At 47.2% G+C, this 25012-nt stretch overlaps 1 protein-coding gene across 9 annotated transcripts in view; it reads left to right on the plus strand.

The window, feature by feature from the left end:
- Window positions 1-25012, plus strand: part of SLC9A8 (solute carrier family 9 member A8) — a 70895-nt gene that overhangs the window by 28549 nt on the left and 17334 nt on the right. For 7 of the 9 annotated variants that reach the window (XR_014315398.1, XR_014315399.1, XR_014315400.1 and 4 more), the window contains 5 exons: window positions 5498-5599; window positions 6685-6719; window positions 11761-11904; window positions 16790-16928; window positions 18360-18465. Coding sequence is in view for 5 of the 9 variants with exons in the window: in XM_082744878.1 (XP_082601004.1) it covers window positions 5498-5599; window positions 6685-6719; window positions 11761-11904; window positions 16790-16928; window positions 18360-18465 (526 nt within the window). In the remaining 4 variants the exon portion in view is untranslated. The remainder of the gene's footprint in view (window positions 1-5497; window positions 5600-6684; window positions 6720-11760; window positions 11905-16789; window positions 16929-18359; window positions 18466-25012) is intronic. The other 2 variants (XM_082744880.1, XM_082744881.1) reach the window with 1 other exon arrangement.

Consider the following 25012-nt stretch of genomic DNA (forward strand, 5'->3'; position numbering starts at 1 on the left):
CTGGACTGCACCGCCTGACTTAGGGAGAGGAACAGACGTATCTGGTCCTTGGGCTGCTTTCATGGTCACAGGCGCTGTGGCTTCTTAACTAGTGTTTTCTGTAGAGGGTTACCTTGCCTAGCAAGTGATGGCCACAGTGATTTTAAGTGGTGTACAGACAGACGATCCGTTGATTCCTCTGGTGGGACACAGACTGACATATGTAGGAGCACAGACTGTCCCGGGACAGCAGGGACATGTGCTTCAGGCCTTTAGATTCTCTCAGCTCACTGCGTCGGGCCTCTCTCCTTCCTTAGGCTTCTGCCTCCTTCAGTGGGTCCCCTCTTAGTGTCTTGCCCTGGGCCTCAGCTCCCAGCTGATAGCTCCTCACCCCTGGTTTCCCTTTCTTCCTGCCTTCTCCCTGGCCCAGCTTCTGCTTACCAGAGTGGAGCCTCATCCTTGCTCCCCAGTCGTCCAGCTCCTTCTGGCCCATTACCTAGTCCCACAGTTACCCGGCCTATCCGTGGCTCCTCGGCCTAGAAAGAGGCCTCAGCAGCCCCTGCCCATTTCCCTGCTTTGCCCCAGCATTTCTGTCCTCCAGTTTCCAGTGGAACCCTTTCTGCCTGGGCGGGAGCTTCTAACTTTCAAGCCAGTTTGTATATATATGTGTGTGCGTTGGGGATAAGGGGGTTGGGGATGTCTTTTTCTTATCTGTGAGTTTTCTTTAAGTGTATTTAAGTTTTCAAATAAAAAGATGGAGCACCTGGGTGGCTCAGATGGTTGAGTGTTAGGGTCATGATTTCTGGGTCCTGGGATTGAGCCCCATGTCGGGCTCCCAGCTCAGCGGGGAGTCTCCTTCTCCCTCTCCCTCTGCTTCTCCCCGTGCTTCTGTGTGTCTGTCTCTTTCTCAAATAAATAACCTTTAAAAAATTAAATAAAAAGGTGATTCAACTTAAAATATTAGTAATAATCAGTTAATTTGTGAATGTGATTAGAAACTGTGAAGGTTGGAAGGTTTGGCCTAGCCTCAGAGAAAGGGAAGAGCCTGGACTTTCAGAGAGATGGTAGGTTTAATCCTGTGCTGCCCCCTACAGGTGTCTTTTGGGTAAAGTTAAGATTTTAAAACAAAACAAAAAACCCTGAAAATTGGTTGGTTGGTTGAAGGTTTGCAGTAGATGAAAGGATGTTTGTAAAGCATCACCCGCCACAGTAAATAATTGGTGGTGCTTCTTGTTACTAACATGATCTGTTATTAATGTGACCAGTGTTGTTGCTGTTGTTTTTAAGATTTTTATTTATTTATTTGACTGAGAGAGAGAGTCACAAGTAGGCAGAGAGGCAGGCAGAGGGAGAGGGGGAAGCAGGCTCCCTGCTGAGCAGAGAGCCCGATTCGGGGCTCAATCCTAGGACCCTGAGACCATGACCTGAGCCGAAGGCAGAGGCTTAACTGAGCCACCCAGGCGTCCCATCTGGCTCTCTGCCCAACACCCAGTATTGTTTTAAATAGCTTATTAAACTTGAGAGTTAAATTTGTCATGAGAGTTTTGGTTAAAACATACTAGTTAAATCTTTAATTTTCCACCTGGATACTAAAGCATAAATATTCTAAAATGTAAGGTCCAGATTTTTTTTAAGCTGTTATTTTATTGTGGCCCTATTCAAAGAAAAAGTGAAAAGGAGGTTTAATGTAAAAACAAACAAACATACCAAATCTTATAAATTGTTACTGATCTCAGATAATTTTTAATTATTTTTATTAACATATAATATGTTATTTGCCTCAGGGTATAGGTCTGTGAATCGTCAGGCTTACACATTTCACAGCACTCACCATATGACATACCCTTCCCAATGTCCATAACCCAACCACCTGCTCCAAACCCCTCTTCCCCCAGCAACCCTCAGTTTGTTTTGTGAGATGACGAGTCTCTTATGGTTTCTGACCTCAGATAATTTAAAAAGAAACAATCAAGAAGGAATTAAAAGTCAATGTCTAGCTCTTTCATTTTATAAACAAATAGTGAATTATAAGCAGATTGAGGAAATATTTTAGAACAATGCTGAGGAGATTGATTTGGTTGTTACTTAAAAATATGACACTTTGGGGGTACCTGGGTGGCTCAGTCATTAAGCATCTGCCTTCAACTCAGGTCATGATCCCAGGGTCCTGGGATTGAGTCCCGCATCAGGCTCATTGCTCAGCGGGAAGCCTGCTTCTCCCTCTCCCACTCCCCTTGCTTATGTTCCCTCTCTCACTGTGTCTCTCTCTGTCAAATAAATCTTTTTTTTTTTAAATGACACTTTGGTTATTGCATTAGAGCATATAAAAATTTTATTTTCTAATTTTTTGGAGGGAAGAGAGAAGCTTGTTCCAAAATTTGAGGAAAATAATAGTTTCTTAGAAAAACGTATGTTTAAAGATGGCTTTCCAGCAGAAAATGGGACAATTTATGTGAAAGGGACTAATGTAAGTTAGAAATGCGAATGCAGAGACTTCTGTCCACTTCTTATCCTCCCTAGAGAAGATAGGAAGTCAACTTGAATGTCTTTAATATTGGTGTATTTGCTGATATAAATTTGGACTTGGAATAAAAATTTCAGTAAGATTACCATCAGTTAATATGCATTAGATAGGCAACTGTTGGTTCTTTGAAATTATTAATATAATATTAAGAGTAGTCCATTAGTTATATCAAAGAGAAACAGATAAATTTGCTTTATGTAACAAAGGGAAGTTCTTGAATGTGGTTACTTGAATTGGGTGAATTTTCAACATTCAGATTAATTTTATTTAATATTTTACTTATTTATTTGACAGACAGAGATCACAAGTAGGCAGAGAGGCAGGCAGAGAGAGAGCGGGGGAAGCAGGCTCCCTGCTTGAGCAGAGAGCCTAATGCGAGGCTCGATCCCAGGACCCTGGGATCATGACCTGAGCCAAAGGCAGAGACTTTAACCTACCGAGCCACCCAGGCGCCCCATTCGGATTAATGTTAACCAACTCCATAAATTATATCAGCATTAGATTCCTATAAACAGATCAAGACTTAATTTAATCTGTTTTTAACAACAAATAAATCAGCTCCTTACAACAAAAGCTCAGAGATGAAAGCCTTTCGTTTAGAAAAAACCAAATCATTGTGTTTGCCCTGTGTTATTTTAAAGTTCTTTGTGTGTGGAAGATTGATATACCAAACAAAGTAATTGAATGTCAGATTATGGGAGGCCAAATCAGATTGTATGAATGAAGCGAAGTAGCCTCCTAAAGGAGATGGGCTTGTTGGGGCCACCAGTGTTGAGCTGAGGACACACTTTTTTAAAAATAGCACTTCTGGGGCACCTGGGTGGCTCAGTCATTAAACATCTGACTTCAGCTCAAGTCATGATCCCAGAGTCCTGGGATTGAGCCCTGTGTTGGTCTGCCCAAGAAGCAGGAAGCAGGAAGCAGGAAGCCTGCTTCTTCCTCTCCCACTCTCCCTGCTGGTGGTTGCCTCTCTGCTGTCTCTCTCACTCTCTCTGTCAAACAAATAATCTTAAAAAAAAAAAAAATATATAGCACTTCCTGTGGTTCCTGACCAGCTCAGTGGAAAGAGCCTCTGACTCTTGGTTTTGGCTTAGGTCATGATCTTGGGGTCATGAATTTGAACCCCGTGTCTGGCTTTATGCTTAGTGCGGAGTCTGTTTAAGTCTCTCACCCTCTCCCTCTGCCCCTCTCCCTGCTTGTGCATGCCCACCCTCTCTCTCTCTCAAATAAATAAATAAATAAATAAATAAATCTTTAATAAGATACCGGTTCCAGGGATATCTGGCTGTCAGTAGAGCATACACCTCTTGTTCTTAGGTTCATGAGTTTGAGCCCTCTGTTGGATATAGAGATTACTAAAAATAAATAAACTTTAAAAAATATGTATACCCCGCATCGGGCTCTCTGCTGAGCAGGGAGGGAGCCTGCTTCCCCCTCTATCTCTGCCTGCCTCTCTGCTTACTTGTGATCTCTCTCTCTCTGTCAAATAAACAAAATCTTCAAAATAAAAAATACGTGTAGGATAAAAATATATGTTTATAAAAAATAAAAAATTAAAAAAAACTACGTGTAGAATAAAATAGCACTTCCTGTTGTCGTGGCTTGTTAGTTAAGCAGAAGGATGGAATTCCTTGTCTATGCCCACAGTCAAGTGTCAGGGGTCCTTGGTATTGTTCCTAAGTGGAGCCCACAGGAGTCTAATAAATAGCTTTTTAAAAAATTTTACGGAAACTTGAAAGATAATTCCATAGTACTAGGACTCAAATATTTTCTCTTAAATGCTATAAAGTATAGGTAGAATTATATCTCATCTGTCATATTTGATGAAGATACTAATAGAGTAAAATAAAATTATTTTTTTAAAGATTTTATTTATTTATTAGAGAGAAAAATGAGCAGGGAGGGGGCAGTGGGAGAGGGAGAACTAGGCTCCCTGCTGTACAGGAAGCCCAACATGGGACTCAATCCTAGGACCCTGGGATCATGACCTAAGCCGAAGGCAGATGCTTAACTGGTTGAGCCACCCAGACGTCCCTAGAGTAAAATAAAATTATTTGGAAGTCCTGTACAGCAAACTGAATTTTCTGATCATATAACCTATTATCTTGACATTCTTTATAATAGTGCACCTTTTCTGGGGTACCTGCTGGCTTGGTCAGTGCAGCATGTGACTCTTGATGTCGGGGTTGTGAGTTCGAGCCCCACATTGGGTATAGAGATTGCTTAAAGTCTTTAAAGGAAATTATGTTATTTTTTTAAATTAAATAAAAAATTAAAATTATGTAAGCTTTGGACTTTGATCAGACATGAAACACAGTTAATTCCTTTTGTACCTATTCATTGGGCATCTCCCATCTGATGGGCATTATGCCAGCAACTGTTATATAAAAGCAGACGGGGTCATTGTGTGTATGTGTGTGTGTCCCTGTCATCATGAATCTGCCCTCCACCCCCTGCTGAGCATATAGCTTAGTGGGAAAGACAGACATCAAACAGTTCTATAAATGAATGTAAGATTTTGGCCCTGTCACTCGCTACCAGGAGAGGGTTATTGGGCACTCAGAGCATAGAATAGGATCTGACCTGGGTAAGGGATGAGAGCAGCTTTCCCTCAGGAAGAGCCAGACCACCCTAAGATCTTAGGATGATTCAAGTTCACCAGGCAAGGAAGAAGAAAGAATGGTCAAAGCCCAGGGAGCATGCTGTGTTCGGAGAACCAGAGAGAGACAGAGAGAATCACCAGTGTGACTAGAACCACCCAGAGAACAAAGGGGAGGTTAGAGGTCTTCACAGGGGTCCAGCCATCCAGGCTTTGGTTGGGTTTTAGCTGCATTCCGAGCGGAAGTGGTGGGTCAAAATGAAGACAGCACAAACCAGGTGGGTGGTCTTTTGCAGAGAATCAGGTGTATGCAGAGGACCAGGTGGGGTGTGCATGCCTTCACCGACTGGACCAGCTACCCTAAGCAGTTCTCTTATCTCTGCTCTTTCCAACAGGGTAACTTCTTTCAAAATATTGGCTCCATCACCCTGTTTGCTGTTTTCGGTACAGCAATTTCCGCTTTTGTAGTAGGGGGAGGAATTTATTTTCTGGGTCAGGTAAGAGAAACATCTTTGAAAAATTCTGAGAATCTCACATTCTTAGAGCTAGGGCAGGGAGGTGGCGTAGGGATACTTTGTGGGGCCTGAGTTTCACGTTCAAGGTAAATGCTGTCCTGGAAGGAAATCCAAACTCATACGAGGCACAGTAAAGGCATGCTGAAATTGTTTCTAAGTGTCCTCAAAGAGCGTTGGTGTCTGGAATTGAGTGAATTTTCTCCATAATGCCCAAAAGTTTTGGATCTTATTTGCAAGCCAATAATTTCTTAAGACAGAATACTAAAAATAAAGCAGAATATATACTACCAAGGTCTTCAGAGTATAACAGTATCAGTTATGTTATCAAGTAGACTAAATCAGGATTAGGCACTGTTTCTTAATGAAAATTTGGAATTTTTAGAAATCAAGATTCTGAATATGTTCACTCAATTCTAAGCTGCCCAGCCATAGAATTACATACTCTGGATTTTCCACCATTGCTAAACCAGTTCCCAGTGTTCTGTACTTTGAGTTCAAATTACTTTTAATCTACCCAGAAAGGTAATATCTCTAGTTTTGCATTCTGCATGTCTATGCATGTCATAGTTTTTTTCCTTTATGGGTACTTGTAGAAAGTTTGCCTGCCCTAGTTCCGTAAACTAAGTTTGAGATTCAGGCCTCTGGGTGACTGGCAGGCTCCTCATGTGTGTGTCGGATGTGTCTGCTTCTGTGGGCAGCTAGCGGCCAAAGCCGATGGCATCTGAGTGTCACCTGGACTGCTGCCTCAGTGGCGCCAGGATAAATATGTCTGTCCTGCACCCTTCTTCGTTGCACAGCTTCTAGCATCAAATGGGAATGAACTTAAGAAAACCAAGCCTAAACTGGCCTGAAAGATGTAGCATTCTGTTCCATACTTTTGTTGTATAATGATCGAATGCATGCTTAAACTAAAACTTAGGAGTTTTCTTTATTTTTCAAGTGGTTTGGGGACTGAAGATTAATGTCCTTATTAGTTTCTAATACAGCACTAATGGACATTTTAATCTTCTTGGCTGTTCTCCAGGGGTTTTTTTTGTGTCTGTGTGTTTGTGTGTTTTATTTTACAGGCTGATGTAATCTCTAAACTCAACATGACAGACAGGTAAATCTTTCATACTGTCACACCCGTATGACTCCTTTTCAGACTGGGGATAGTTCTCTCCACATTGATTCCCGGGTGTGGTATTTCTCTATTCTGTCTCTCTCATTGTTTTGCCGATGATTTCTGCTGAATTCACTTGTGGCTCAGAAATGAATCAAAACTATATTGTGGAATTTTGAAGATCTCTAGTCAGAGCCTTGCTGATTGAAATAACTGATTTAATTTAAGCTTTGGAGAGAATAACTCTGGTCCGTTAACCACACAGTGCATCTTTCATTACCCAGAATCATCTTTGGCTAATTTCTGAGTCTTCTCAGTGGCCGCGAAGAAAAGTTGTCCTCTGGATAGATTAGGGGTGGAGTGGGGGGCGAGGTGTACAGAGTCTGCCCTGTGGTAGTCCCACGAAGCCAAGCGTGGGGCAGGGTTGGGGAAGCAGGCAGGGCCAAGGGCTCTACTGTGGATATCTTGCTCAGTCTGACGCTGCCCCAGTGAGCGCTCAGAGCGGCCGTCTCAGAGCCCAGCCTGGGAATTTCCTAACTGACTTAGCAAGAAGCAACGCAGGCCGCTGTCTCCTGGATAGTACCAGATAGTGCTTAAAAAGCACACAGGCAGAGTGAGGCCTGGTGTCCCCTCTCTGAGAAGTCCAGCGCATGTGCAGCCTTGGTCCATGTTTCTGGACCATCGGTGGTTGCTTCTGTGGCCTGGCGGGGGGCTGGAAAGCAAAGCCAGCTCTCAGCCCCATCTCTCCCATGAGGCCAGCCACAGCTTTCAGCCCTCAGCAACTTGGGGGCTAGAATCTTGAAGCCCCTTTCATGGGAAATGTGCCTCTGCTACCAGCCAACCCAATCCCATCTTTCCACCAGGAACACAAATTTTGGAGTTTTTAGTGTAAGATAGTCCTGATATATAAACAAGTAGCGAAAATCACATTCCTATTCCATAAGGAGCTGGAAATAAAGCAGAACTGAGGCCCACATTTTGTAGGTGTTTTGCAAGTGAAAAGAAACACCCCATACCCCTTCCTGTAAAGGAAGAATGTCAGGACATTCACTCCTTCAGCCTTTTCTGGGGCAACTGGTTAGAGATATAGACAGTGCTTGATGAATTCCTGTGGCATTGAATCAAACCAGTGTTTATCAGGATGTTGAGGGAGAGAGGAGTAAAAGAATTGTCCCTTCGACAAGCAGAGAGTAAGAACCAGGTAGGGTTTCTCTCTGTGTGTGCAGACACTTCTTTCTTGTTGGAAAACAACTGTCCCCTACATGGGGAACGCTCTGGGGAAAATAAGCCAGCAGTCACACACGCACACAGCCACAGGGCCTGGCCAGGCACTTAACCGGGGGGCATTGCCTGTGTGCGTCTTTGGATGACCACAGTGGAAGAGTGCACCTTGTCTGAAGGCGACTTCTCAGCTCTACCCAGTAATCACCATGTGGGAATATGGGCCCATAAGTACTAAATATTAAAAAAAAAAAAAAAAAAAAAATTGGGGGACACCTGAGTGACTCAGTTAAGATTAAGTGTCTGCCTTCAACTCAGGTGAGGCTCTCCAGGTCCTGGGATTGAGTCGCGCATCAGCCTCCCTGCTCAGCGGGGCGCCTGCGTCTCCTCTTTTGCTCCTGCCTGTGCTCTCTCTCTCTCTCTCTGAAATGAACAAATAAAATCTTAAAAAAGCATTTTTTTTCCCCCCACAAGAGGCCAGGTTTCTAGATTTTAATCATGAATTTTCTAGATTTTAAATGGTGACAAGTTAGTTTTTCAAAACGCCAGGTCGGTCAAACGTAAGACCCACAGACCTCTGCACAACAGAAAACGTAAAAATAACTTGGTTGCACATAAGATTTTATCATAGCCATGGTTCTGCTGGAGAGCAAGGTCACTGGTGGACTCAGCAGAGTTACATCCCCACGTCAGTCTTTCACGTGGTGATGTTGCTGTCTTACGAGATGATAGAGTAAATCAGGAAAACACATTTTTAACTTGAACTTCTAGCCTCTGGCCTTATAAAGAACCAGCCACGAAAGTGGAAGGGGGAGCGGCTGATCACATGATGACAGGACTCCTGAGACGGAGCGCTCCATGAGTTGGGTTGTTCATACTTAAGACTTTCCGTGCTCACTGCCAGGAAGGCTCTGCCCCACTCTGGATCCCCAGTTCAAGCTAAATGTCTTCCGTGATTTATGCAAAGCATTTCCCCCCAGCTTCTTACGAAAAATTTAAACATACAGAAAAGACCAAGCATGTACATTGGATCCCAAATGACCGCCACATGTCTTCGATTACTATTCAAGTGTATTTGCTTTCTTTTTTAGTTGGAATTCATTAGCCAACACATAGTACATCATTGTCACTGTAATTTTTGCTTTAACATGGATCTTTCCGTTCATCCCTCCCTCTGTCCATTCATCAGTCTGTCTGCTTCTAGTTCCTGCTCTGGTTTCAGTTCAGGTTGCTACAGGGATCGCAACAAAGAACATCAGTCAGGCCTTTTCTGGCACAAATGAAACCCAACACAAGTAGTTTTGGGGGCAGGGAGAAGGTTGTTGGCTCAGAAATGAAGTGTTCCAGAATGATGGCTTCCAGCACGACAGCCCCCAGGGCCCACGCTGTCCAGGAGTCTCTCCTCTCGCCGCATCTCTGTGCACGCTTCTCAACTGGCCTCGTCCTCGGGCACACTTGCCCCACGTGGCAGCACTGATGGCTCAGGCTCAAGTCACCCTCACGTTAGCTATCCCAGCCAAAAGGGCCAACCTAACTCTTAATGACCTGGGAAAATGCCTGCTGATGGCCCTCTGACCAAACTTGGGTCCCCTGCCCACTCCTAGAGCCCTATGTAACTCTGTGGGGGGAGAGAAGGGGAGGTGTGGCTCCCCAAAACCAGGGGTGTGGATGCTGGGCAGAGAGAACCATGACCATCTGCTCCGCTGCCCTGTCCTCGGGGTTGGAGCCGCACAAGGTCAGCACCCCACACACAAGCCACCAGGGGCTCCCAGGTTCCCCACCCCCACCTCTTTCTTTTTGGACATTCAGAAAATGCTTTTTTAGACATTCTTTTTCCTTGAGACCCCTGATGATTTGCCCTGGGGTGAGAAAGTGGGAATTTAAGACAAGAAGACAAGCTCTAGGTCAGGGTGCAGCAGGAGGGCCTCAAGGCCTGCTGTCGGCAAGCAGCCCCCCCACCCCCCAGGTTGGCAGTCCTTTGACGGTGTCACCTTTCCTCCTTTCCCTCGCCTTCCTCCTCTTCTGCCCTCCTGCCTGCCATCCCCAAATACCTCTGGTCCATGCTCAGTACAGATCCCGAGAAAGTATGTGTGACTAACATGTAGTGCCCACTCCCTGGGCACTCCCAGTGAGGAGAGGCAGGTGACCTGTGACAACCTGTGCGGACAGGGCAGGTGTGGAACTGAGCTCTGAACTGAGACTGTCTTTTGGGGTCTCCTCCTCAGCTTGAGATCCAGATGCTGTCCTTGAGGTGAGCCGGTTCGCTTGCGAGGGTTCGCCTTAGTCAGACACAGGGAGCTTGCCTTGGAGACCAGAATGCCGGGTCATTGGCTCAGAGGGTGCACTGTAGCTGGCAAGGCAGCCAGGCAGCTACCCCCAGTAGCCCCGCTCTCCCTGAGCCCCGACTCACGTGATTGTGCGGGGCTGCTGGGGATGGTGCAGTGGACAGAGCCCACCCCTGTCCCGGGCGAGTAGCTCTGCTTCCCTCCCAGACCGCACCCATGGTGAGGACATGAAACAGAGGTGGCCGGGCTCTGGCTTCCATCTCTACCCAGATCTGCCCCGTTGGAGGTTCCTGTTTTGTCTCATGTTGTAGAAGGGGGCCGAGCTCGTCTGTCTGCTGAGCTAGAAGGAAAGCAGTGCCGGGCATGTCATTTGACAGGATTGGAAGGCTCTCGAGAACTCTTAGGGGTAAAAAGACAAGTTCAGAGAATAAATCATCAGGCTCCTGAGGTGGCCCATGAGGCCCTCCCTTGCTTGCCAGCCTCCGACATGTCCTGCCGCGTACCCTCGCGGCCTGCTGCCACACTCACATGTCTGTTTCTCAGGCCAGCAAGCTCGCTCCCACCTCAGAGGCATCTTGCCGCTGTCTGTCCCCAGATCCTGGCTTGGCCATCTGCTCTTTATCATGTAGATGCTTGTTTCAGCAAGAGTCATCTCTTCAGGGGCCTTAGACCATCCAGTCTAAGTGGCCCACCCTGTAGCCCCCGCCAGGTCACTCTGATCTTCCACGTCATGTTTGCCATTTTCCGAACTGCCCTTGGTGTCTGCGTGTTGCTATGTCCAGCATAGCAGTCAGGGGCACGGACTCTTAGCTGTCTGACCTTAAACAAGTTCCTTAACCTCCCTGTCTTACGTAGCCGGGGCAGTAATAGGGGCACCACACATGGGGGCTGTGTGGAATAACGAGTTTCTGTGCGTAAAGTGCCCACACCATGCCCGGGACGTGGTCATTATTGGCCTCAGTGCCTGAAACATTTCGGACAATTAATAGCTCTTTCTTGGAGAGAATGACATCTTCCTGGGCACTGTTAGGGGGGAGCTGCTGGCCTGGTGGGGGGTGGCGTTAGCATGGGTGGCTGCCATCCCCTTGAAGCACTTCAGAGATGCTGCTGACTTTTGGTACTCTCTGAGATGTTGCAAATCTAAGTGCAGCCTAGGCCAGTCACAAGTGGCACTCTGGTGGCCAGGGGAGAGGCAGAGGTCACATCCAGGAGCTCGTGGGCCCTGTGGGGGAGGCCCGTGAGCCATCATGGTTCAGGCTGCTCTGACAAAGAAGGCTGGGGATGTCTAATGTATTTTCAGCAAAAGTCTGCCATCTGTCATTGGTCAGATAAAGCCCGGGGACTCAGGGTGGGAAACCAGGCTATTCTAACAACTGCCTGTGGGGCGGGAGGAGAGACAGCGGCTCCTCCAGTTACCGCGGCTCCGGTGTGTATGAACGTGTCAGACCGCATACAGGCTCTGGCTTTGCTGTTTTACTGTGTGGGCCCCACGGTCAGCGTCGCCGAGTGACCCCTTCCTTTTCTCCTCTGTGCAGCTTTGCTTTTGGCTCCCTGATTTCTGCCGTCGACCCGGTGGCCACTATTGCCATTTTCAATGCGCTTCACGTGGACCCGGTGCTCAACATGCTGGTTTTTGGAGAGAGTATCCTCAACGACGCAGTCTCCATTGTCCTGACCAAGTGAGTGTCCTTTCTTCAAGGCCGCCACTGAAGGTCCTGGTGTCAGAGAGACAGCTGTTCCCAGGCAGCTGCACGAACAGCTGCTTGTCCTCTGGGCGGCCGGGTCACGCGCTTCTCCGTCTTCCGTTTGGACAAGCCCTCACTCACCCCAGCGGTGCTGTCAAGGCCCGGGCTGAGCAGAGGCAAGCCCGCCCTTTAGGACCTTTCCGCAGTGGTTTCAAGTGCAGCTTCTTGTCCGGGTCCCAGGGGTGCTTATTAACTGGAGCAGTCCCAGGCCCCGCCTTCCCAGCTTCTGATTCAGTTGTTCTGGGGGTGAGGCCCAAGAACTGAGGTGCTTTATTAGTTCCAGCATAGGAGGGAGCAGCCAGTTGAGGGATGGTGTGTGGACAGCTTCGGTGCAGACAGAAGCGGAAGGCAGAGGCCCTGCTCTCCCACTGAGGGGCTGTCGCCCAGCACCTTCCTTTCCTCTGGTGGAGAATGAGCCCGCGATGCTCACACGCGTCCCAGCTCAAGACGCTGTTGCATGGAAGCTGCTTGGGACAGTGTGAATCTCTTTCTCATCTGTTCATCAGTATCCCTGCCCTTGTTGATAGAATCTGAGAAAATGATAGAAGAATCCTAAAATGTCAAGAAGCCACTAAGAAAAAGAAATGACTCTAAGGTCATCTCACATGCGTCTCTCTGACGCAGGCCTGTTTCCTTGAACTCTGTCTTTTGTAGTGCTCATTAGCATGTATGGGCAGGAGACCCAGACAGTTTTAGCAAAACCAGAGAAGGCACTGGCAGTCAAAGCAGTTGGAGGAAAGAGCTCTGGACAGTGTTTCACAATCAGCTAAGAGAACCTTAGGAGCCAGCCTCTGTTCTGCTAAAGAAAAACCTGTTTCCTTTGTTGGCAGATTCCTGGTCAAGCATAGCCACTCTGTGGATGTTGGCATTTTCTTAAAAGCTTTATTATAGACTACATTCAGGATTCTTTACGTTGGAATAGAACGATGTTTTATAGTGGGAGGAACCCAGGTTTTAGAATCAGGTTGATGCCACTCACAGCTGTGTGGCCCTGGGTCAGTTCCTTTACCTCTCTGAGCCACGTGCTTCTCAGCAGTAAAGTGAGGGTGATGATGTCCCAGCCTAGGACTGGGTTTGAGGATTGAATAAGTACTATCCTGTGTGAGAAGCAGCATCACACATTAACATCAGTTAATATTAGATCCTTTCCTCTTCTACGCCTGTCCCCCGGTTGCCATTTCCTGTGTTTGTCCTAGTTTTGTCCTAATCTTACAAGAAAAACTTTACCAAATGTTGCTTAATTGCAACCTTAATTAGCAGACCTTAAAATAAAAACAACTTTAAAACATTTTTATTATTCTAAAAGTAATACATATATTCTTCATACAAAATTTAGAAAAGTAAGAGTACATGCATTATTACTAACCAGAGATAATTACAGTTAACAATTTGGAAGTCTTCCTATGTTTTATGTAGTGGGACGTATGCCCTGTATACTGTATTGTAACTCTTCCAATTGAGCAGAGTGGAAAAATAATCTTCCATAACCTTATTTTCCTGGTTACAGAGTAGTTCATTCTGTGAACTTCCTGGGATCTATTTAGCAAGTTCCCCACTGTTGGCTTTTTCACGTTTCTCTTGGCAAAGATTTCTGTAGCTTTATTAGGCAATTATCGCAGTAATATTTAAGATCTACTCCGAAAGCCTTTTCACTTTCGGGTTTTGATTTTTGTCTCGTGTCCTGGTGGCTGCACATATTGAACATTCACGATAAAGAATTTTGTTCAAATTGGCGATGGCATCATGAGTTATTTTTATACATTAGGAGCTCAACTCAACTGCTTTTTCTCTAATATGTTTTGTTTTTAAAAATCTGGCAGAAGTAGGACCTTTTCTGAGCTTTTCCTAGACTCTTTGCCACAAGAAGGTTAAAGAGGAGGAGCTATTTTCTTTTGAAAGTGAGAAATGATGGAGTCACTGTAAGCAGCCATAGTTTCTTCCTGGAAAAATGCTCTCGAAGGCCAAGGTCGCGTGTAATGACAGTTCCCAAAACTGGAGCTGTGGGCCGCATGCATATGTGTGCGTTCTGCAGGCTGGGGGCAGGGGGTGCTGGATGCTAAAGGCTGGCTGTCCACCGTCAGCATCTGGTGAGGGCCCTCCACATGTCAAACGTCGCTCAGAGACAGCTGGACTTGACAAGGTCAGTCCAGGGTGGGAGAAGGATGCTCCCAGAGGAGTGAGTGCCTGGAGTACGAGAGGGAGACCGCCGCTCTGAGGAGTGGGAATGAGGCTTCTCAGCCAAGCTGTCTCATGAGCCGGTGGGCATTTTCAGGCTGGAAAGACAGCGGGCATGGTAGGCGTGCCTGTTTTGGGGGGCTGGGGAGCAGGACAGGAGGGGGCTGTTGTCACCTTTCCTTGGTTATTAGATAGACTCACATCTTGTTTGAGAGTCTACTTCATAAATGATCTCTCTCAAAGTGACCTGACACACTTATCTTTGCAACTGAATGTGTGAGTAAATTATACCCCTTTTTTGAAGTGTTCATTTTCATAAGTGCCAGAAAGCTATCTTTTGTTTCTTCATTAGCTTTAATTAAATTCGTTTTAGCTTTGATTTGTTAGTATGACGATTTATTTTTACAATAACTGCTACAGAGGAAACCTTTTTGTGCTCTCCAGCTTCAGAGTAGGCTCATGAAATGGATCCTGAAGCAGTTTTGTCTCGTGTTAAGTGCGAGAAATAAAAAAGGTAGAAATTTGCCAGACCAGAAAGAGTCCAAATTCTACTTTCAATTATCCTGAGTTCAGAAACCGTTGGCCTCTGTCCTGGGTCTGCTGTCCACCGTTGATGTGACCTCACCAGCGAGTCACTTCCATGGGGCCTCTGCATGAAAAGAAAACAGTGGCCCCAGCCAGTGGACCAGCTTGAAGGGGTGGCGGCTGGACACCGTGTGCTGGCGGCCTTAGGTCCATTTGGGAACTGTGGGGGAGCTTAGCCTTCAAAAACATTTGCCCAGTTGAACCCATGTTGGCTCTCAGCAGTCCCCAAGGTAGGGTGTTAACCTGTGGTCGGCTGGGAAAGAAGGGGTTGGAGGAGATGGTGTGTCCAAGTGAGTTGGGAAAACTTTATGTGAAAAAAGTTAGATTTCTTTTTTTGCAGGACTTTTGAGAACCTTTATTATGTTGTATGCTACACTGTGCTGTGAATCATCACAGAAAACTTCCTGAGGTTATTTGACCAAGCTACCCTTTAATCAGAGATTATCCTGCCTTAAAATTATACCTATTCATGAAACGCTGATTAATGAAACCAAATATTTCTATTGATAATTCTTTGTTTTGTTTACTGCGTGCCTTTGTATAATAGGCTCTGCCTTAGGCCCTGGACATGTAGCAGTGAACAAGATGGACACAGGCAACTCATGAATGACTCATGAGTTGGCATTTTCTGTGAAGAAGTCAGGTTCCCGGAGAGCCCAGAATATGTGAAGGCATCAGAGCAGGTGTCCCTGAGGAAGTGACACTGACCCTGGGTTCTGAGGAACAGATTGGGAAGTGAGCTGGGGCCAGGGAGCAGTGAAAGACGACCATGGTCCCATGACAGTGGGACCCTTCCTGAGTGAGGAGGAGACAGGGTCACGAGGTCTGGCAGACACAGGGGTCCGGTGTTGCTCAGACCGGGCTTCCTCCTGAAAAGCAGTAGGAAACTGTCGATAGGTTTGGACAGGCCAGTGACCCGATCAGATTGTGCATTTTAAAAGGATCATGCAGGCCAGTGAGTGGAAGGAAGACAAGGATGTTTAGAAAGAGCCATGAGGCATAAGGCCTGGGACAGAGGATGGTAAGGAGAGGCAGGGAGAGAAGTGGTTGGATCCGGGAGGTAGTCTGAAGGTAGAATCCATTAGGAGGAGGGTCTTTAACGAGGATGACTCCATTGTCATGGTATAATGGTTTTCCCTTTTGGGATAAAACCATTAACTGAATTTAATGGCTTCTAACATTTGACTTTGTTCTGTTATCCTAGAAGGAAAGTTCTTTCAGTTCTTCCTAATGCCTCCTAACCCACTCTCTCGGCCCTTTCCCTGTGACATTTCTTCTTTAGGTTGCTCTGTGCTCAGATTTCCTGCCGATGCTTCAATTCCAGGTTTTATCCCAGGATCCCTGCTGCTGTCCCCTCCTCCCGCAACTAGAAGCACTCCCCATGGCTCCCTAGGGCCTTTGTGGTGAAATACCAACTCCGAGCTTGGGCCATTGCCTTTCCCAGGGCTACCATGGCAGCTGGTCATACTTCTCTCTTGCCACCGTTCTCCCCACCAGTGCCCCCACCCTGTCCCGTTCCTGGGTTCTAGCCATGCTGATTTACGTAATTGGATGCTCCCAGAATGTGCCGTGCGTTCTGGGGCTCTCTCGGGCTCCCTGCCTCTGCACATGCTGTTCCCGCTGCCTGGGGCACGTGCCTTCATTTCCCCTTCCTCTTCTTTTTCTAAAGCTGAAGCCAGCCCACACGTCAGGAGGAGCCTTCCCTGACCACCGCCCGGGCCGAGTTAGACGCACACCTTGTGTTTCTGCAGCCCTTGGCCCTCCCCCCAGCGTGGTCACTTGTTCTCTCCTTGTTTGTCTTCCTTACCAGACAGAAGGAGCCCCAGCAGGACAAGGACTCTGCTAGGCTCTCTGAACTGCGGTCCCCCACCCCCGAAAGCTAACACAGTAGGTGTTAGTTCACAAAGTAGGTCAACAAGTAAGTGACCTAACCCAATGATGGAAGGAAGGAAGGACTGCATAAGCAAAAAAAAAAAAAAAAGTGTTGAGTTTTAGTTGATTTTTGATAACTTTGTCTATAACATTTTAACTTCTTTCTTGTTTTTCTTTTACTTCCTAGCACAGCTGAAGGTTTAACAAGGAAAAATATGTCAGATGTCAGTGGGTGGCAAACATTTTTACAAGCCCTTGGCTACTTCCTCAAAATGTTCTTTGGCTCAGCAGCACTCGGCACTCTCACTGGCTTAATCTCTGCATTAATATCCTTTTAATATGATGAACACGCGTGGCTGAGAAGATTTTCATTATTATCTCCATCTCCAGCCATCTCCCCCTCTTCCTTAAGGGGCCCATTTCAGTCTAAGGCAGTGTTGGAAGGAGGACCTTTGTGTACTTTTGTCTTAAGGAGCACTTGCATTGAAACCCAAGGGCTTCGAGATGTGACATGTGCAATTTAGGACGTCTCTTTTCAGAGTGTCGCGGTCGTGCACACTGTTCCCTCTCAGATCCCACCATTAGGGGAACTTCTCACTTGAGATTTTCAGGTTCCCCTGTCTCACTTGTCACAGTCAGAAAACTGGAAATTAACTTCCTCTGAAATTACCAAACTGAGAGAGTCTTTACCCCACTGAAAGTGTTTATATGGAGAATAGATAAACACTCAGAAAAGAGCCTTTCAAAGTGAATCCGTCCAGGATGTTCACGCTGTCTGCACTGCTCAATGGCCCGTACGCTTTTCTAGCCAGAGGAGGAGAGAGCCTCTTAGGACCAATGACACCTTCATTGCTGTAGAAAATTCGTCACGTTTAAAATAGGAACAGGCACCAGACCGTGTCTGTGGGAGCCCAGGCCTGCGTCTCGGGGAGCCGGCCACCTGGCCCTCCTCCACGAGCAGTGTGTTCCACAGATGGCCGGAAGAGCCACCCTTGCTGACAGGCTTGCTGGTCTGCCATCCTGGTGAATTTTCCCTTTCCCCCTTTGTCCAGAAGTCTGAAGTCTCCATTGTTGGCTGACAGCTTCTCATATTGTACCAATAAACAGAATGGAAAACTTTTTCTAGATCAGTATTTTCCTCCACATTTATCTCTCTCCTGGACGGGGAGGGGATGGAGAAGCACCGGCTGTACGGAAGCCAAGGGGATGGGCGCTGCGAGCCCCAGCACGGGCGCGAGGGCTGTGCTTGAAGAGAGAAGATTCTCCTTTCACAGGAGCATGAGTTTAGAAATCTCCGGGAATGTGAAAGAAGGTCCTCCAAAGGGGCACTTTCCCCAAGAGTTCTGGACACCCCTTCAGCTGTCTTATCTGATGTTGGAGGAAGGGGGGAAAGCGTGACGCGCCCTGGAAGGGACCTGGCAGCTCGGGCTGTCCTCCTGGCCACGGCCCCAGCCTTGCCCCCGCAGCCCCGGCACATTGCCAGCTTTCCAAGTCAGCATTTTTAAATGAGTTGACTTAGGTTGATTTTAATTCTTCCCCTGCCATTTGTCTCAGGAGTTTCCATTCTTAGTGTTTTGTGAGATCCCCCTTCTTAAAACAACAGTCTCCCTGCAAAGGAAAAGAAAACAGTGGATATTCACATGTTACCCTGGGATGTTCCGAAGCCTTTCGTATCCATTGCCTACCCTGTATATTTGGAAGGCAACATCTCCCATCTACTGTCCCTTGGTTCTTTTTCCTTGACAACTGTTATTTACGTGCTAAAGCATATTGACTTGAGGAAAACGCCTTCGTTGGAGTTCGGCATGATGATCATTTTTGCTTATCTTCCTTATGGGCTCGCAGAAGGAATCTCCCTTTCGGGTAAGTGACAGAAACATTGAACTGCTGGGGTTGATGGCACGTTGTCCTGCCTGGTGAAAGAGATTAGGTCAGTGGAGTCACTTCCAATCACAAGAGACAGTCACACCTCAGTAAAGCTTAAGCAACAAAGGAGATTTACTGGCCCTTTAGGGATACCTCTGAATTTAGACCTGGCTGGATTCAGGGGCTCAGTGTTGTCCTGGTCACATCTTCTCTTCACCACGTCTTCTCTGGTCACATCAAAATGTCACTTCCCGTGTTGTCCCTTTCCCAGACCAAGTCCCCGAAAGGGCCTTCACTGAAAGGATGGGGTCAGACTGCCAAGGGCAGTCAGTCCCCTGGCCTGGCCCTGGGCCCTGGCCCCCACTGATCTGCATTCTATCATGATAGTTTTGCCTTTTCCCGAATGTCCTACAGATGAAATTACATAGTATACAGACTTTCGTGTCTCCTTTCTTTTAGTGATCATAATGTTGTTGAAAGACACTCATGTTTTTGCACGTGTCAGTAGTTTACACATTCTTACTGCACCATATTTTAGTCATTCATTTGAAGGACGTTGAGGTTTTTTCAGATTTGGGGTATGAATATGTGTGGCTGTTTTCATTTATCTTGGATAAATACCTAAAAAGTGAAGTTGCAGGGTCATATGGTAAGTACGTATTTCTTAGAAACTGCCAAGTGTTTTCCAAAATGACTGGGCCATTTTGCATCCCCACTAGAATGCCTGAGAGAGTTCTAGCTGCTTCCTGTCCTCATCAACACTTAGTTTAATTTTTAAATGTTTAGCCATTCTGATAGGTGTGTGACAGTTTGATTTTGACATACTTTGGTATAATTCTCATTATATTCCACTTGGGGTTTGTTGAGTTTCTGGGGTTTATAATTTATGGGGTTATAGCTTTTCACCAAATTTGGGAAATTCTTACCCATTTCTTAGACACTTTTTTTTTTTTTTTAAAGATTTTATTTATTTATTTGACAGAGAGAGATTACAAGTAGGCAGAGAGGCAGGCAGAGAGAGAGAGAGGAGGAAGCAGGCTCCCCGCTGAGCAGAGAGCCTGATGCGGGACTCGATCCCAGGACCCTGGGATCATGACCTGAGCCGAAGGCAGCGGCTTAACCCACTGAGCCACCCAGGCGCCCCTCTTAGACACTTTTTTCTCTTTTCCCATCTCTTCTCCTGTTGGGAGTCCAATTACTAAAATTACAATTGACAGTGTTCTATCATCCCGTAATATACTTTGCCTTTTAAATTTTTTCCATCTTTTTTTCTTCTGCCTATGCTTTACTTTGGCTCATTCCTCTTGCTGTGTCTTTATGTTCATGGGTCTTTCCTCCTGCCATGCTCACTGTCCTGCTAGTCCATCCAGTGTATTTTCCACTTCAGATGTGTATGCATTATTCGTACACAGGAGTTCCCTTTAGGTCATTCTTATATCCTGCATTTCTCTCCTTACCGCGTTCGTGATTGTCTGTACATCCTTGAGCTGAGGGAGCATGTTTGTACAGCCGTGACGTCCTTGTTTGCGGATTCCGTCATCTCCGTCAGTTCTAGGTCTTTCTCGGCCAGTGTCTTCTCCTTGTAAGTCATGTTTTCCTGCTCTTTGCTCGCCTGTTAATTTTTGATTGGATGCCAGTCCCTGTAAACCTTATTATGTTGTTGAGTTACTAGATTTTTCTTGTATTCTTCATAGAATTTTGGATCTTCTTCCGTGGTGTATCCAAGTTTCTTGAAATCAGTTTAATCATTTTGAGGTTTACTTTCAGACTTTGTCCTCAGGTCTGGAGTAACACTAGGAAGTAACGCAGTGCCCTTCTAAGGACTCTGTGTCCTGTCTTTTGTATTACAAGGTCACCCCACTCTGGCCTGTGGGAACACAAACTTCCCAGCCCTGTGTCTGCTTCAGAAATTGTTGGCCTGTTCCTTTTCAGTGGTATGTCTCCTTCGGCTCATAGGATCTCACGCCACACGTGTACAGACCAGTATAATCCAAGATTCAAGGGGACACTGCTGTAGCCCCCCAGAACTGTTTTTCTGGCAGGCCTCCTCCTCTGCTGCTCGGGCTGCTTCAGCCCTGCAGCTCTCCTCGTCCCTTCTCAGCTAGCCCGACTCTGCTGGACTGGGTTTTGGAGTTTCCCCCTTTCTAAGCCTCAGCCTGGAAGCTCTGTCTGGGCTGGGCCAGGGCCTGGAGCAGGAGTGGCCGCTTTGTTTCCCTTCAGTCAGGAATGTTTCCCTCCTGACAGCCCTACCCTGTAGTACCCAGCGTCAGAAGACACCTTTGTTTCCTATCTTTGATCCGGTTTTCTAGTTGTTTGTAGCAGGACTGCAGTTGGCATAGCAAAATGGAAGTCCCCAGTGGTTTTTATTCACTCCATTGAGCAGCACTCTCCTTCCCTGCAGATCATTCTCTAGAATTACAGTCGGTGGGCAGATCCTGCCAAGGAGGAAGCAGAGAGGACTCTGGCCGTTTTCACTAGAGAACTCTTGGTAAACCTCATGGTTTTGTTTGTTCTTAATTTGATTTGTTCCCATCGGTTCTATTGGATAATTTCATCCCAGTATCTGCCATCGAGTTCCTTCTCTTATCTTTCCTGAATTTTGGCACTTACATAAACAGTACCTGTGAGTCATTTGGCTCTAGCTTGGCTATTTTTACCTCTGTTTTTCTAAACTGTTCCCCACCCCTTTGAGATGAACACCGAGTACCTGCTGGCAAAGATGTATTTCATGCCTCCATTTGGAATTTGTGATCAAAACCAGGGAATGTTTTTCTTGTCTTCAGAGCGGCAGTGTTTTCTGTTTGTAGGGCTTCACTTTTTTGACGGCCTTTGCTAAACAAACCAGTGGGCAGTGGGGGCAGAAACAGCACTTGCGAGCCAAGAGCAGGCTCAGCTGCCTCTGGGCCGTTGGCTGGAGGAAGCAGGCCGTTGACTTTGGGATATTTGTCACACGGTTTTCAGACAAGGGTAGGATAGCCCTGGTGTGTGTGAGGACCGTCAAGTCCCTCTGAGAGAGTGCAGCCGGGGCCGGGCGGGGGTGATGGTTGCTATCCCCCGCTTCCTTCTCCTCCTGCACTTCTGTCACAGAGGACTGAGGAAGCAGTTACCAACAATACACAGCAGGATGCTGTTCCCCGAATCACACACCCTAATCAGGTGTTTCAGACACAGAGGTTAAGATCGCCAGACCTGCCTTGGATCCCTGCCCCGCCCCCTCATTAGCTGTGCAATCTCACAGAGCCGCCTTAACCACTCGGAGCATCCACTTCCTCCTCATGAAATAGATGATATAGAAGGATAACCCCCCCCAAGGCCCTTGGGTCAGGGGTTAAAGGGAACGATGCGAGTAAGAGTCCTGACAAGAGACATGCTGGGGTGACACTTCCTGCTGGCCCTGACACCCTCAATATGTAAATTAGTGACACCCCCTTTCCCTGTCACAGACATCCTGGTTTTAATAGCAAATTAAACAGGCCCCCTAGTTATGAGTTAGTGTTAGCTGTTCTCAGAATCTTTGTTCTGACTCTGTCAGTCCTAATGAGTCTAGTCATTGAGGCCAGTTTCAAGGGCTACTTTGCCCTCTGGCTCTGAAGATCCAGGGCTGAACAGACCCCACTTTTGCCAGTTTAGCCAACAGTGGGCTGAGGGAGGGGGATTGGGGCAGAGGGACACACTGTCCTGGTGAGTCACGGAGGATGGGACGTAACCTCCGTTCTACCAGAGGTCGTGGTGCGGCGCTCCTGTGCCCGGGGTAGGAGAAAACCCACAAGCCACTGGTCCTAGGAGAGATGAAGTGCGCCTGGGTCGGTTCTCACTACGGAATCCTGTGCAGCCACCGAATAAATGAATTTGACTTACTTGTGCTGCCGTGGAAAGAACTCCCAGATAGATTGCAAAATTTTAAGAAAAAAAGATTTATCGTCCATTCAACAAATACTTGTTAAATGCCTCCTCTGCGCCAAGAACTATCCTTGGTACTGGGGCTGTCCTTAGTAAACAAGATGACATCAGGCTTCTACCTGCCAAAGAACGGTGGTAAGCAAACACATACGGGTAATTTCGGGTACTGAAGAAGGGGCAGGAATGAGAGAGATCAGAGCAATGGGATAGTGGCGTGGGGGCAGACACATCACGCGGTAGGGGGTCAGGAAGGTCTCCCCAAACAGGTGGTGCCTGAGCTAAGACCTGTGTGCTGAGAAGGAGCCAGCCCAGGCAGGACCTGGGGCGGCAGTGCTGAGTGGGGCACTGCCGTGAGGGAGCTTGGCGCACTCCAGGAAGAGCAGGAAGACCAGAGAGACAGGGACCCCGGCCGGTAGGGTTCTGTAGGCCCCGGAAGGAATTGGGATTCTGTTATATGTGCAAAGGCAGGTAAGTGTTGCAGGCCTCAAAAATGCCTCTGGGGGGAAAAAAATTTCCTCTGCTGGTAATCCATTCTTCATACATCATGGGATCCTTCTGTTGAACGCATTTTACTTAATTACTTTTTTTTTTTTTTAAAGATTTTATTTATTTATTTGACAGAGAGAGATCACAAGTAGGCACAGAGGAAGGCAGAGAGAGAGAGGAGGAAGCAGCCCCCCCGCTGAGCAGAGAACCCGATGCGGGACTCGATCCCAGGACCCTGAGATCATGACCTGAGCCGAAGGCAGTGGCCCAACCCACTGAGCCACCTGGGCACCCTTACTTAATTACTTTTTTTTTTTTTTAAGATTTTATTTATCTATTTGACAGAGAGAGATCACAAGTAGGCACAGAGGAAGGCAGAGAGAGAGAGGAGGATGTTGAGCGCATTTTAAAGGCAGATAAGCTTTATTATGGCATAAGAAAAGAACTGGCGGCCTGTGTCGGGACCTTTAATAGTAGTTTCTGGGGGCAGGCTGATGTGAATGGAGATTCTCTTACTCTGGACCTCTGAGTCTGAATGTTTTATAGCAAAACACAGCAAGGTGCAGTGCAGTGGAAATTGTACCACGATAGACCCCCTTCACCTTCTGCCTTTGGACTTGAGTCTCTATTCATCATCATTGTTCGTGACATTTAAAACAGTGGATTTAGCTGAAACGAGAAACGGATTTCCTTCCTTCCTTGAAGCTGGCCATTTTGTTGCACTAGTTATCTACTTCCTCAAATGATTTTGCCTTCTAAAAAGAAATACACGTGTCAGGAATTCTTCCTTACAAGACATTTTTTAAAAATACCCATGCGTTGGGGGGCCAGGATGGCTCAGTTGATGAAGTATCCACCTTCGGCTCAGGTCCTGATCTCAGGGTGCTGGGATGGAGCCCTGCATCGGGCTCCCTGCTCAGCAGGGTGTCTCCTTCCCCCTCTCCCTCTGCCTCTGCCCCCTATTCCTGCTCTTGCTCTGTCTCTCTCATAAATAAATAATCTTTAAAATAAAATACCCATGCTTTTAGCTGTAGAAGTGAGCCTGTCTGCTCCATTTACCCGCTGGTGTTTTCACAGCCTGTGTGGTGGCGGCTCCAGTAGGTGAAGGTGGTCTGAGTGGTGGAGAGGGCTCATAGGGCAGATACTCGAGTTGTCCCTCAGGATTTCACATCCGCTGCTGACTCTTTCCTTCAGCCCGCAGAACTCGAGAGATGTCCTGACCTCGGTCCAGCCCTGGGTTAAGGTGGTGGCTGGCTGTTCACTCTTGCATTGGCCTGAGGGCCCGTTATCATAGGGTCCACACTCAGCCTCTAGAGGGGACTGTTTATCTGTCCAGAAAATGTGTTGACATTTCAGTTATTTGCCGTCATTACAAGCTGGAAGATTTCCCATACGAAACAGATTTCTGGCATCTCTCAAAAGGCCAGAAGGAAGACTGGTCAACACTGAGCCCTCCCTTCCACAGGGAGAACTTCAGAGATGGGCTTGTGCCTTCTTCGCCCACATGTTAGTCATCCTTTTTTTGTCATTCTTTTTTTTTTTTTTTTAAGATTTTATTTATTTTTTGACAGACAGAGATCACAAGTAAGCAGAGAGGCAGGCAGAGAGAGAGAGAGGAGGAAGCAGGCTCCCTGCTGAGCAGAGAGCCCGATGTGGGGCTCGATCCCAGGACCCTGAGATCATGACCCGAGCCGAAAGCAGAGGCTTTAACCCACCGAGCCACCCAGGCGCCCCCTTTTTTTGTCATTCTTGTCTGGCCCCTGAAGCTACTGAGTTTGCAGCCCTGACCTGGTGCCCAGACTGACCCGCCAGCCAGAGCCCTTCCGCACTGAGCCGGCCCTCTTGCCGCAGAGCACCGCGGCGGGACGGGCTAGAGGGCAGGCAGGAAGGCTCCCCGGGGCTCCGGCAGTGGATGCTGCTGCTCAGTCCCAGGGCAACTTCCGCTGTCACCTCTGACTTCCCAGATCCTTTGGTTTTCCGGAGAGGTCGTTTCGTGTTGGGACTGCTATGGGCGGGACAGCAGTGTCAGTGGAAGGCCGCTCGAATCACAACCTAAACATGGCTCAGGCACCTCTGGGTTTGACTTTTATTTCGAGGTAAGAACTCCAGGGTCTCAGCTTTGCCATGGAGTTGATAACCCTTCAGTGACTAAAGCAGA

The sequence above is a fragment of the Mustela nivalis genome (genome assembly GCF_964662115.1).
Source record: "Mustela nivalis genome assembly, chromosome: 8".
NCBI lineage: Eukaryota > Metazoa > Chordata > Mammalia > Carnivora > Mustelidae > Mustela > Mustela nivalis.